Source organism: Neolamprologus multifasciatus, chromosome 13, assembly GCF_963576455.1.
Source record: "Neolamprologus multifasciatus chromosome 13, fNeoMul1.2, whole genome shotgun sequence".
In the NCBI taxonomy this organism is placed as follows: Eukaryota; Metazoa; Chordata; class Actinopteri; order Cichliformes; family Cichlidae; genus Neolamprologus; species Neolamprologus multifasciatus.
Window position 1 is genome coordinate 13,712,947 of NC_140451.1, and position 14,715 is coordinate 13,727,661.

The window sequence follows — 14,715 nt, forward strand, 5'->3', positions numbered from 1 at the left end:
AAGTTTTTAGTTGTACCTATTTGCTCAGTCACTGCTTTACAAGAATAATCAACAATAAAACACCCGGTTTTAATGTCCAAGAAATGCACTTATCGACGCCACTCGGTCGTACAGAAAGCGACTTTTACACAGTCGTGTACCGCAGAAGACCCGGTCAGCTCTCGTCCTGGCCGCAGATGGTCTCATTTATGAAAGGGTGCTCTCTTGTGGACGCTGAGAGTAAAATATGACCCATGGATGCGGAAAGAGAGGATTTACGAGAAATAATCTACACATGAGCCAAAGACTGCTGCTGCAGGAACATTTTCATGGACAGCAACAGGAAAGGAGACTGTGAGCTGTTCAATTTTCAGTGTAAACATAGATAGATAGATAGATAGATAGATAGATAGATAGATAGATAGATAGATAGATAGATAGATAGATAGATAGATGTGAGTAAACTAACAAGCTCAACCTCATTTTGTAGCAGAAGGACTCCTGCTGAATCCAGAGCTGATCCGTGTTTTCTATCTCTCCCCTCGCATCTATTTCCTCCTCGCTTGCCACTACTTTACCTTCACTTGTTCAGCCTTCATTCTGAGAGGAGGAGGAGGATAATATGTGATTGGCCGGGCTGGGACTGGTAGTCCGGAGGCTGGCATTGTGAAGCTGGCGCTGATCCCCGTGCTCATGTTTACACCTTGCGGACGGGGTCGAGACAAGACACCCAGGGGCCCAGCACAAACTCGGGAGTTCGGACTTTGGTGTTGGCGGTTACCTGACAGAATTACCTACCCCCGTGCTACTTTGTGTTTTGGGGGTTTTTTTTCTCCTCCAAGACTCTCGTTTAATTTGACATCTTCGTTTAGCGATGCGTCAAACTTTTCGGTGACTCTCGCAGCACCTCTGCGCTCACGGCTCCCAAAATAGTGGAGCTGGCAATGAAGTCTACCAGGAATAGTCACGATGAATCGTTTCTTTATTTGAGCAGAGCTTGACACCCGCGGACCTCTTCGAAACTTTAATTACGCATGGAAATTACGCCCTTTCAACCTCTCCCAGACGTTCTCGAGCTGCTCGGTGATGGATGTGATTTGAGCCGTTTGCCGTTTGCGTCAACAGTCAGGAGTCAAGTATTTACAAAAACAGCGGTTTCTAACTCAATTACTGGAGTCGCTGGTGTGTGACTCTTCCCCGCGCAACCATTCTGGGGGTAAAGACTTTTCCGGACAAAAAGCCACTCGGTGTATTAAAAGCTCCGCAGGTTACGCTGCGTGGACGATCCGGGACATTTCACGACGGCTGGACGGGAAAGATGCGCTCTGTGCTGATGCAGCGTGGCCAAGGTCTCGGTCCTCTGGTTCTTCTCCTCCTGCTTGGGGGATTTGCCGTGTCCGCTACTGGTAAGTGAAATTAAAGATCAGTATGTACTGTAATAACTGTGACAGTGCGCTCAGCTGTGTTCACACACACACACACACACACACACAACGTGTTTTTAAATTATTTTAAAACAACTTAAATGAAAAAACTGAAGATTGTTTAAACTTTATGCGTTTTACTAAAAGTGTCTAACTTCAAAGTTTGCTTCAGACCCCAGCTACTGGTCTATGGGATTTTTTTTAATTTCATTTTTGTTTAATGTGTGAGCTGTGCAGGGGTCTGGGAGCACCTGCTGACGAGGACTTTTTTATTCACAGCATAGCGTTCAGTCTTACAGTAGACCTGAGCTCAGAGCTCTCCATTCTTCTTGGAGCGGAAAAATCAAACTCCCCTGGTGCGCAGGGAGTAATTAAGGTTTTGCTCCATGCCTTCTTGGCCTCTCCAAAAAGAAAAAGCAAAGCCCCGTGAAAAGTAAGACAGAACACTTGTAGTGCTTCAGGGGGAAGAGATTCCTTCTATATTTCTTTATTCTCTTTGCAAGATATAGCGGCTAAATTTAGTGGCCCTTGTTTCAAGCCTGGGTGTGCCAGTTGTTTTTGAAATGCTAAACTTGTCCTCATAAACGATTTATACCTTTTTAATTATTATTTTATTAGACAACCTTTTGCAGAGTGAAGAGCACAGGCTTTGATTGTGGCAGAGCAGACTTTTATCAGTGGATTGCTCAGTGTTAATGCCATCAAAGACTGCAGCCAGCTTTCATGGAAATGAAATTTCTTGGCAGGCGGGACAGGTCAGTGCTGGTGAGCTGATGGGACAGGACCTGAACACCGAGGGGACACTTCACATCTCTAGTGTTAGATTAATGATTCCTTTCAGTGAAGCCGAGTGGTAGGAGATTCTGAAGGATTCCTCAGCACCCACTGTCAGATCAGATTGAAATACAAGGCAGAAATCTGAGGGTTTAGTGGATTGTGGATTAAGCTCATTTTACAGTAGGCTAAAAATAAAAAAAGAACAATGCGGACAACAATGCGTGCAGATTCTGTATGTTTTTTTTTTCTAAAAACCTCTTCAGTGAGTAAATAAGACCCTCCCGGGAAGAACTCAGATTTTTAACTTGATGGCAACAGTAATCTTTTGGAAGATACACTGACTGTCTGCCAAGAATGTGACCATTTATTTGAATGCCAATAAGACCCCCACCCACCCACTCATACCATACCTCCCAAGGTCCTCATGTGTGTGTGTGTTATTCCCTGAACAGGCAGAGCAGAAAAGCAGCTTACGTTTATTAAAATTGCGGACTGTTCTGAAATCCTTGCATGAGAAATGAGAAATGTCGATATAAACAGTTGAGGACTGCAATGAGGTCCTGTTAGGGGAGCAGAACCAAGAGGAGGGGGACACCAGGGGACAATAGCATAGTGTGCCCCAGTAAAGTTTCTGTCTGGGAGAAAGGAAAGCAGGGATATATTTAGGGAAAGCATGATGGAACAGACAGATTGCATTTATCTTCTCTCCCATTGTGTTTAAACCTTACCTCTGCCGCTTTTCCCCCCCAGATCCCTCACGTCTCTGTTTTATGCCTGTATTGTGGATGTGCTGAGCTCACATTTCTGCTGTGGTGCTCTTCTTTCTGTGTTGACATATACATTAATTACCAAGCCTGCCAGGAAAACATGTCTGGAGTAACTAGCCTGCTGTCCAGCGCCTCTCCTGATGTGTCTTATTATTAATGATTTTAGTACAATTACAAAAACCCCCCAACTGACATACGTGAGGTGTGTTTCGAGCACAGTTTGTGACCCAGAGATGACCAGATGTCCAGTAAGTCCACATGAAGCCACTGTGCAGACTGGGAGGTCAAGAAAGGAGAAGAGTGCGTAAGGCTAGGGAAGTAGCAAAGGGGCAGTCAAGTGTTCGAAGTTAGCAAGCGTGGCATGTCAGACACTCCCATAGAGGATGCGATGAATAGTGACACTCTCACAAAAAGTGCTGTCTCATTTGTGTTAAGTGTGGGAGTCTTCCTGTCTGGAATGACAGTGCAGTAGCTCCAAGAAGAGTCACATTCTTTTAAATTATATGTGAGTTTGTAAAGTACATTTTTTTGGTGGGGAGGGTTTGCCCTGTTTTACAAAGTGGCCAGAAAAATCCTGTAATTCTCTGACATTTCCATTATGAGATTTAGACACATGGAAAGAAAGGAATGTGACAACAAAGCTAACGTCAAACAAACACCAAAGTAGATTTGGCTTCAAAGACGCTCAACAGATTGAGATGTCAGATTAGATTAAAGAGTCTCTGAAACATGTAGTCATAACAAGAGTGCTGCCAGGCTGTTGCATCTGCAGAGATCTGGACAGGTGGTTGGGCACCGTGATAAATAAACAGACAGACAGCTCTGTTCGAGCCAGGCCACGGGCCAGTCGAGCTCCACGGGCGTGTGCTGCTCCCAGACCAGATCAGGCCCCATTCTGGCCCCAGGCAGTGCATTAGTTTTACGGCCGTGGGGCGGCAGGGGATCGGTTCGCCGGCCAGCCACTGGCCTCCCTGCTGTATTATTCATACGTGCAAAGTGGTCTTTGTTAATATTTAAAATGTGCTTATGATGCTCAAATTTTTTGACATCAGAGACGGCAGGGGAGAGGGAGAGAGAAGTGGGAGGAGAACGGCTGCTCGTCTCCTATTGGCGTAAGTGACCCGGATGGCTCCGGGAGGTAGTGAAGGATTTTAGGGCACCGGCAGTGCATTTATAGACTGGACGAGAGCGGTGCAGTTCGAGCAAGTGTGCCAATTGCAGCTGGGAGCTGTTGACGATGATGCGTGTGAACCAAACCAGAGAGAGGTTACGCGGGGTAATGTTGTCCATTTGAAAGCGAAGAGGGGAAAAACAGAAAGGAGAAATGGAAGAGAAGTGGATCTGAGAGAGGCACATTGAGACAGATTGATCTCAGGGCATGCCTTTTAAATATCCTTTATGAGAAAAGAGTGAAGACAAAAAATTCCATAGCAGTGGCATTCAAGCATCATTACACCTCTGGCACAGGCCAGACAATGAGGTGGTGGAGTGGGGGCTGACATCGGTGGAGAAGGCTGGCAGGGAAAGCAAGCAAGGAAACGCTTTGAGTTAGCAAAGCAACACAAGAAACAGCGGTTAAGAAAGAAGGATATTGTCAGGGAGGGTGGTGGAGGACTGAAAGTGGAAAGAGACACACAAATCCACTAGGGGGATGTTTTTATTAAGGCTCTTATCGATGGAGAGAGCACACAGTATTAAGAGTAGACATGTTTAATGCTTTGCCAATACTGCGCATGTTAGACCAGACCATAAATCTGCAGCAAGCAGCAAGAGTCCTGTAGGAGGGCAAAACAGCAAGGTAAATGGAGAAGGGAGCTGACTATGAAGAATGCAAAGAGAAATTAGTAGCAGGAGAAAGTTTGGAGCACAGACTGGCTGTCTTGAGACGAATATGGTTTCAAGCACAGGTCATTATTTCTGCAAATACAATGTGCTCTCAGTGTGGTAATAATGCTTTAATCAATATTGCTGAGCCTTCACCAACTTCTTCAATCTGTGCGCTATTTAGAAAAGCTCACCAATATAGTGTAATTATCACAAGCTGAAGGTATTTAAATGTATCATGTATTGTCTTTGTGGATCCTGGTTTTGAAACGTCCTGTTTATCTCACAGCAGATGGTGCCTCCTACCTGTTTGCCTCCATATAAAAGCGCGGTGAAATACGGGAATGTTTCATTTAATTCAAACATTTGAGGTTTCAAATCTGAAAAAAAAAAAGTTTTTGAACAAGCTGCTCATTGCAAAGGCTCAGAAAATGATGAGTAAAGTTGAATTTTATTTTGTCAAAAAGTATATAAAATACTTTGTCTCAGTATAGATGTTGGAGTGAAACAGGAGGATGGATGGATGGATGGAGAAACTGGGGGTGGATAGTTTTGGTGGCAGATGGGAGCTGAGTTGCTGTTCTGCCTGCAGGACAGGGTGCCCCCTGCTCTTCTATCCTGGCCTGTGGGGGGAGATGGGTGGAGCGGACAGGGAAACAGGAAGAAAACCTCTGTGGGGTTCCATTGTGCTTTAGATGAATAGGAGTCTCCAGAAAGCCTTTTCTGCCCCTTTGTGTGGGGTAAAAGGGGACCGCAAAAGAACACACACACACACTTTTATTCCCAACTTCAACAGAAGCTATAGATGCATGTAAGTGGCTTTAGAGGTGCGTTACACTTAATCGTGCGTTGTGCATGGAAAGTGTGACACACCTACTTGTTTTATTTTATTTTTTTATTATTATTTTCCCTTCAGTTGATGCACTGAGACGTGCTCACTGACTTCAAAAAAGAGAGCAACCCACCCACCCACGCACTCACACCCACACACACGCACCCGTTTAATGCAACACAGACGCACATCCTCTAAATGATAAAGAGGCGCCGTTTTTTGTTTTGGTATTTTTGGCGTGTCATACTGAAAGACATGCAAGGTCACTTGGGAGGAGTGAGTGAGTTAGTGGAGGAATTTTCATTTAAGATCTCAGCAGCACTCTGAGAGTCGTGACCAATAGGATCAGGATTCACGACGGGAGGTCAGTCCTGATCCAGAGAAACCCCCCTCACACACACACACACACGGTAAGAGCGGTTGCTCTGAGGTCCATAGATCAGAGGCAGAGTGAGCATTTGATTGGCTGTGCTTTTTTTTCCAAGACTCTGCATGTGCTCTTAAATAGAGTTTTTTTTTCCAGCCCATGTAGATTCTTCCTCATCTTAGCAGAGGCTGTTTTGTTTTCTAAATGCAGTTGAGCCAAGTCCACTCAGGGCTTAGACCACAGCCAATCTGTTAATGCTTGTGTTTGTGTCTGTTTGTATCAGTGTGTGTCATGTGGGCTTGGCTAACTGGAGGGAGAAAAAAAAAATCTGCTTAAAGTGTGTTACTAATACACTTTCCATCCTTAGAGGAAATGTGCTGCATTACAGAGGCGATGGAGTTTGTGTTAGTTTCTTAAATGAATTTGTCGTACGGATCTACATTCCTTCACACCGTCATTAATAACTGCTATCACTTGTCCCCATTTCCCCTTTCTCTTCCCTCAGTTTCTTGATAGTCTCATCAGGCGTATTTATAGGTTTATAGTCTCACATATACCAACCTCTGTCATCCATATCTCTCTCACTCCATCATTTTTTTTTCTTTCTTGTAGCCAGCTTTCTGCCAGAGTTTGGGAATTGCTCTTTAGAAGGCAGTGTGAAAAATCCCATTTCTTTGAGTGTAACGCTTATTAGGGTCCCATCTGCCCTCGAGGTACTTATGAATGTGGGGGGTGTTTGAGTTGTCGAGGGTGGGTGAAAGAGGGGAGCGAGGGGAGCTTTGTCATGCCTATGTGTAAGTGGATGTGGGTGCCACTGGGGGCTTGTGCGAAGTAGGAAGGGGCTCTTAACACTGCAGAGCACACACACCGAGCAGCTGGTGTGTCTAAAGTAAGGGGATGACACATAGACCTCCCCGGGGAGATGGGCGTATTTGAGCGTACGTGTGCATATCTCTGGCTGAGAAAGGGAACGGAAATGATCCTGCGTCCTTCTGTCTGCATGGCGCTCAGCTAGGCAACAGCAGGACTCAAACTTACTTTTTTTTTTCTTCCTCCCTGATTTAAATCAAGGCGAATGATGCTTAATGAGTGTGTTTGTGACTGTGTAGTGGGGGGGGGAGGAGGGAGGCTTGATGGATTTTGTGTGATTGGCTGCATGTCAGCAGTGTGCTGCTGTTATTTAACATAGCGGCTGTTGCGGAGTTAAAGCATCATGTTTGTCTCTTAAGCCCATTGCCTCTGTCAGTAATGAGGCTGTGATTGGCTTCCTAACCGCAGGTCAACACGGGTGCACCCAGACATTCATTGTGCTTTCCCTTTACCTCCTTTTTGTCTTTTCTTTGCCTGTCTCTTCATTTCTCTTCTTCACTTATCTCTTCTATCTCAGATTTTTCTTCTCCGTCCATTTCTTTGCTATCCTCTCATTCCTTGCGTTGGATCTTTCGAGTCCATGTTAAAGGAAAAGGTCTGCCATGCAAAATCTATCTTCAGCCTTCAAAGATATGCAGGCACACACAAACAGCCACAGTAGCTGCAGTAATCCCCGTTTCTGCTTTGACACTCTTGGATTGCAACCATAGCAAAGAGAAGAGTGAAAGAATGAGATCTGGCCTCATCCACCCTTTAATTCCTCCACATGTCTCCAGCTCCAGGACTTAATTCTTACTTCTCCTCTAGAGGCTTTGACTGAGAGCCTCCAATACACAGTAAAGATTCTGTTCTCGCCTTGGATGCAGGTCTTAATCAAGCACTGACAGGCACATCTTGGCTCGGTTTGTGTGTCTGGCGTGGGTGTGCGTATGTGCGAAAGGGTGCACAGACGATGGGAAAGTGACTGTATTACTTAGGTATTACTCCCTTTTCTGCATGGATCACAGTGGGGTCACACTCCTCGGTTTCAATCAGCGCACAGCTCGTGCACAGACTCATCTCTCTTGTTCTGGCAGCCGTTCTGATTGCACAGGAGGAAACCGGGTTTATTCTCCCGGTGCGTTCACTGCGCCAGGTGTTATGCGACGCATGCTACAAAACGCTACCAGGCATAAGCCGGCGAAGAGTTAGGAATCGTTTTAAACGGGTGCCATGTGCGAAGTGGAGGGACGAGCGCTGATCTAATGTGGCAGATGTACATGCATGTAATTAAGGTTAGATTTAAGTGTATGGGCTCACACTTGCATCAAGTGTGTCAGCGGGTGTGTGTTTCAAGCCTCTTACCTGCTGTTGACCAGATGGGCTCAACAGTCAACCTCGTGCTCACCTCTCCCCGCAACTCCACTTAGATTAGGTGGTGAGCTCGGCTATGCCGCATGGGCTTTATAATCTACATACGAGCCCCTTCCCTTTCCCCGCAACACACAATCCTACACACACACATATAGAGCACCAACCTCATAATTCACGTGGGATATTTAGGATGATGATGTGCTGTTTGCGTGTGGGTCTGTGTTGCTGGCTGGTTGTGCAGTGCCCATGGCTCTCTGTTTATGGGGATAATGAAAGCAGATGGACAGCCATGCTGACTGGTGAGGGTTCATTAACTCTGGGTGTCTCTGTTCTGACTCCGCTGCTCGGCTTCACTTGCCTCAAATCCTCTCAGCAACAAGACCTGGTGTGTGCGTGTGTGTGTGTGTGTTTCTGTTTCTGCGTGCCTATAAGTACAGCAGGTAGGGAAAGCTCCTCACACAAGCAAAGGAAAGCTATATAGATGTTTATCGATCGGGGATAGATGTGAGCTTTAAGTTTCTGCTTGATTGGTTCATGTGGAAGTGGTGCAGTGGCGGACACTTTTTTTCTGTTTTTTGTTGTTGTCTGACACTATTCTTTTAAACTGCTTTTGCTTCTTTAGGTAATTCTTTATTGAATCTTACCTTGTGCTGCCTCATGTTAAAGGAACATTTTTAAGCAGCTGGAGGGACATGATTCATATCGTGCAGAGTGAAGAGTTGTGATTTAGCATGATGCAGTATTGTCAGCAGAGGACCATTTCTATGGCGTTTCTCTGCTCTGCTGGGAGAGATGAATAGGTATAGTTATAGTGGATCATTAAACACTGAGCAGTGTCTCTCTGTGTCTATAGCTTCAACCTTCACGCTGCAGCCGGCTCCTGGTCTTCACTTGTGCAGCTTAATGAAAGAAGCGTGGATCATGTAGGGAAAGACAGACATACCTGTGGCGAATCAGACAGACAGACAGACGGACGGGCAGATCCATGGACAGATGGGTTGTTTGGTGCACCTCACAGTCCTCGGTGCCATTAGACAGACAGAATGATGGAGAGAAATAGAGATTGCGACCATGAGGGGAAAAAAAATAAACATAATTTTGAAAATCGTCACTCCAAAGTTTCAGACCCAAGGGGCTGTCTTTAAATCACTTGTGTTGTCATATTCAGGAAACAATGGCTTTAAAAAAGCAATAAATTCCCAGGAAGCTAGCTGTGTTATTCCTTGGATTTTTGTTTGATAAATGAATTACAGGAGAAAAAAAAAACAGTTGCCAGGATTTTAGGAAATGCACAAGCTGTGCATGCTGTGCTCCTGAAAACCAGATAGCATGATTCATGTCTGTGCAAAAGTGTAACGATAAAGACAGCAGCTGGTTAGCATAGCTTAGCACAAGAAACTAGCACAATTTCCTGTCATAACATCACAACATGACATTATGATGTTCAGATTGTTGGATTAGACATGTTAAATATGAGCTTTTGAGTTGCAGTTTACCATTTTTACTGTTGCGATATCATTTTTACTTATTTATTTTTGAATAAAAGTAACCATATACAGTATGGAAAAAGCCACATATGGCTACTTCTGCACGGACTAGGTTGTGCTCCACAGGCAGAGATACTTGCTAGCTAGAATTTCATTGACCAAAAGCACCAACCACAACCGCAAACACGACCATGAGATCTGTTTCAGTGATGGACAGGATTAGAAATGAGTACATCAGAGGGACAGCTCATGTTGAGCGGTTTGAAGAGACACAGTTAGAGAGGTGAGGCTGAGATGGTTTGGACATGTTCAGAGGAGGAGGATAGTGGATACACTGGACAAAGGATGTTGACTATAGAGCTGTGGGGCAAGTGAAAAAGAGGAAGAACACAGAGAAGATTCATGGATGTAGTGAAGGAAGACATGCAGAGGGTTGGTGTGACAGAGGAGGATGCTAGTGATCGTCCATCAGCAGCTGAGCAGCTAAAAGTAAAACAAGAAGATCTGGTTTAGTGACTTAAATTGGTTGAAGTGATGGCTTTCAGGCAGCTACACTCTACAGCTTGTCTCTCAAAATAACCATTGCCCTGAATCATGAGAAACTTTAAGCCTTAATAGAATTTAAAAGGGGAACATTAGCTTTAGAAAGCAAAATCCATTTTTTGTACCAATCTCTAAGCTTGCTGTGCCCAGAAATGTAAGTCTGATCTGCGAACCAGCTAAGAAGGTAGTTCATGGGGAAAGTGCTTTTAGATGAATAGTGCAAGGTGGAAAATAATCCCTTTATGTTAAGAAAGTAACTATATTCCAATTTCAGCCAAAGTTAAGCTAGTCACATTTTGTATAGAGATGGTAATTGTGACATTTATTCCCTCTCTAAGGCAGACAAAGAAGTTGAAGATGAAGTTTAATTACATGGCCATTTTGAAGGCTTTCAGCTCATCAGTCACAACTTGAATAAACACAAATTCCTGCAGCAGGATCAATAGGAGGACGGCAAAACTGATAACAGACAACACTGCCTTGAACGATGATGAATGTCTTCTTATTTGCTGATCGACTGATGGCGGCAAACAGCACAAATATCGACTCATTCCGATGGCCGGCTGATAAATCAGTAAATTCCCACTTTCGGTTTCCGTTTAAATGTTTATAACTTTAATATATTGCATGTATTCTGTTACTCTCCAACTCTGCCAGTGTGTTCCTTTTTGTAGAGAAAATAGTGACTCCAGTGGAAGAATATCAGAGTTTTACAGTGAAACAGTGACAGATTGAAACTTAAGTGCTGCTCTTAAGTCCTTTTGTGATGAGATGAGGGAGTCTTTTTCTTAGATTTGGGTTAGGAGACTTTGAACGGCAAAAGGAAGTAGAACATTTATGTGTGCATGTCAATGTCCACCCACGTCTGTGTGTGTGTGTGTCTGTGTGCACTAGGTCTTGTGAGTGTATGTGTGTGCGCTGACATGCTGTCGCTCATGGCGTCTGTCTTTATGCTCTTGTGAGTGTGAGTTTGTGAGTGACAGTTATACAGTGGTGTGGAGTGTGTAAATCTCCTTCCCTCCAAAGCTCTCAGCAGTGGGCCTTACATTAGCACAACAATTTACACATCTGTCCCGAGGCAAAGAACAGGCAACTCTAAAAATAATGAAAGCCTCAGTCAAAGGGAGACTGTATGGGTGTGTGTGCGAGAGAGAGCGAGAGAGAAGGGGGAACTCAGGAGAGGTAGGAGAGACTCTGTAAACAAGAGACAGAGGAGGTTTATTAAAACCCCACCACCACTCACCATCCTTTTGTCCTTCTATTCTCTGTATCCCTCACCTCCTCTCCCCCTCTTTCAGTTAGAGGAGCGATTACATGCCTCTGTCTCTCTTGTCTTTCATCTCTCTCTGTGAAGAGGAGAGGAATGAAGGTCTTCTGTGGCGTGTAATTACACAGAGACATCCTGGATGAGGGCGTCTGTCTCCACAAGCAAAAAAAAAAAGCACCCCCCCTTCTCCCTTTAAATACCTCTTGATAAGGGGAGATCTAAAAAGAAACATTTAACTGCCTTTGATCCACCGCAGGGCTCTTGTCTTTACCTGCCACTTATGGAGGCTTAATAAGTACTACCACAAGTCTATTTATTTCATTAGAAGCCCTGACACCAAACATGCATGGCTCCGCTCCAGTACCGTGGGAATGAAATACACAGCTCCTCCATTCATTTTAAGCACAGAGTCATAATCATGACACTTTTACAGTCCAGTGTTCCAGTCTTACCCATGAGTCATATTGTTGAATGATTATGAAAGGGTGGATTTTTATGGGCTTACATTGGTATTGGCTCAACCTCTAATTGGCCCAATGCACATTTGCATTCTGGGAAGGTAATAATGGGGCTCTTTGGAGGCACTTAAAATGAGAAAGTCACTGCACTTTGACTTAATTCTGCTCGCAGAAGTACTGATGCCTCCAGATGGCTTTTTTACTGAGTGTGATATGGCCATTTTGCCTGCATGATCATACACTTTGTCAGTATTTTGGGAAACCGTTAAGTTGCTTGTAATGTAACTAGTCTCTTGTTATCAATTTTTGCATTATGGAGTTTTTTTTAGTTTTTTATCGCTTTTTGTAATATACCTGCAACAGGAGTGAATACAAATAAAACCAGCTAATTTGACAGGAAATGATGGAAATAGAAAATAGCCCAAGTATTAAATCTAGTAGGTGTTTGTCATATTAAATTTGAGCTTTTTCCCCATTTGCTTTAGAGCCTAACCTGTGTTCTGTTCAGTATGTTGATTGTTGTGTTGAATAGCCACACAGAGGTGATACTGTGTGGTTCTAACGAGGTCACTGTTTGAGAGCTGAGGTTGGCCTGAATGTGTTTAACGTGTCTTTTTTTCAACTTGTGTGAATCCGCCTCTATTCACAGGGAGTTAATTCTTTCTGTGAACTCACTGGGAGATAAAGTGAGCGTCCTTCTGCAGCTCAAACAGATCTGATGTCAGACAATAGGCCGGGGACCTTCGACTGCACCTAGCTAGAGTTGCTCAATAGGCCTGAAGTGATGTGGCCATGCAGCTGCCGGACAATAGCCTGCTCAGCAGAAAGGCAGTCAGTGCCCTCGAGGCGTGGCCCAGCCCTGTCTGCTCTGATCTCTGAACTCTCTCCACACAGAGTCAGTGCAGGAAGAGCCACGACAGCAACCTGCTGCGAACTGAGCAACTCAGAAGCTATAAACGCAGTTATGCACAAGCATCAAAGGAAGTTTAGCAAAACCTGACCACAGTTAAGATACTCCTACTGAAACCTTTAAATTTTACCAGTTAGCAACAGTTATACTAAGTTTGTTCACTACAAATGAAATATTTTACAGGTGCTTAGATACAGGAACTGCAATTTCTTAGCCGGAAGCGGTAATTCATCATTGTTGTTAGGCACCCACCACATTTCTAGAAATGTCAAACTGTTCCTTAATTTTTAGTTGAGCTAAGCTTCCTGGAAGACCTGCATCCTCTTATAGCTGCATAATATCTGCTGTTTGAGCTTAAACATGGCCCCACTAATTTGGTTGCCCCGTGTTATTATTCCCTGTCAATCCCTGCTCCTTTTTCCCGTCTTTTCTTTTCTTTTTTTATTTTAATGACTGGCAATGGTCATATATTTTAATAAAGTCTTGAAATGCACTTCCTCACTTTTTGTCATCTCTCCCGAAAAAGGGTCAGCAATCCAAAACGCTGAAGGAATCAGCCTGTGTCTGAGCAGTCAATGGGAAGCAGTTCATCGTACTTTAATAAAAAGCAACTCCCTGAGCCTTAAACACACTCTGGTTTCCCAAAATAAACACCATCATCACTCTCACACCCAAAATCAAACACAACCAAACACAAATCCCACCATCAGGAATAAAACCATCCACACACAGCTCCCCCATTTGATCACAAGCAGCCTCCCCTCCTCCCCTCTTGTGTTTATTCTGGGGATTATTTTGACCTAATCTCTTTAGAGCATAATTCAGATTAGATTTTGTGTTATTATTATTGCTATGTCCATTCCCCACAGTCCTGCTGGGATTTCCTGACTGCCGTAGTGCTCCTGTGCTGGTAAAATTGATTAAAACTGCTGACCACTGCCCTAGATAGCGAAGGCTCTGGATAAAAATATAAGCAAACACAGACGATACAGAAGAGCATTTTCTTAAAACATGCACTCTTTAATATAACTGTTGGAGTCAGCGCAATGCACAGTGGTGGCCAGTGCTGAGGTCCTACATTCTGCATTCATCCTGGGCTAGAAAAGCAAGCTCTCGAGGTTATTCACACTGAAACACAGCCATAAAGAGAGCAAACAAAAAGACCCTGAATTCTCTGCTAATTACCTAAAGCAAGGCTGCGATCGTTCAGTCAAAGCTGCGGCTCCATCTGTATTTGTGCTGCCATACTGGCCTGAAAGTTGCTCAACAATTTGATATTCCGATGCCATGTTTAGTCTCCATTTTTAAGACAGTGTTTAAACACCATCTGCCTTTTACCTCATTCTTTGAGCTCAGTACTCTTAACCAGAGAACCCTTGAATAAATGACAGCGCATGCATAAAATCACAGTGAGTACAGATGATCAAAATACAGGCTTCATTATGTTTGCAGCACGGAGGAGCTCATTTTCATTGCTCTTAAAATATTGCATTCAGTTGCAACAATTATGTCAATTTATTTAGTCGTTGTGGCAAATGAACCAATTGACAGTGAATCATGACATAAAGCCTGCTTCTTTTGTGTATAACAATTCTGCATCCAGTGTGATTGTTTTGCATCCAAGCCCATTAGAGGGAAGGAAAAAAGGTTTAAATAAGCGTTGCAAAAGAAATAATAGACAAATAGTGTGGTCTAGCAATAGGAATCCCCTTGCCTTATCGTTCACACTGTGTCATCCAATTCCACAAATACACACCCTGCACACTTTACATCCGCCCACCACCCCACCAGTCCTTTTCCTGCTTGAATTTCTCAATTAAGATGAATTATAAAATTTCACATGGGAATCAGGACTTA

The 14,715-nt window shown here is 43.9% G+C and overlaps 1 protein-coding gene across 3 annotated transcripts in view; it reads left to right on the forward strand.

Annotated features, from left to right (window-relative positions):
• Positions 1 to 254: 254 nt before the first annotated feature.
• unc5b (unc-5 netrin receptor B) overlaps positions 255 to 14,715 on the forward strand; it is a 53,180-nt gene continuing 38,719 nt past the window's right edge. The window contains exon 1 of one of the 3 annotated variants that reach the window (XM_085181962.1): positions 255 to 1,385. In XM_085181962.1, the coding sequence (XP_085038088.1) occupies positions 1,298 to 1,385 (88 nt within the window). In that variant the 5' untranslated portion in view covers positions 255 to 1,297. The remainder of the gene's footprint in view (positions 1,386 to 14,715) is intronic. The other 2 variants (XM_085181961.1, XM_085181963.1) reach the window with 2 other exon arrangements.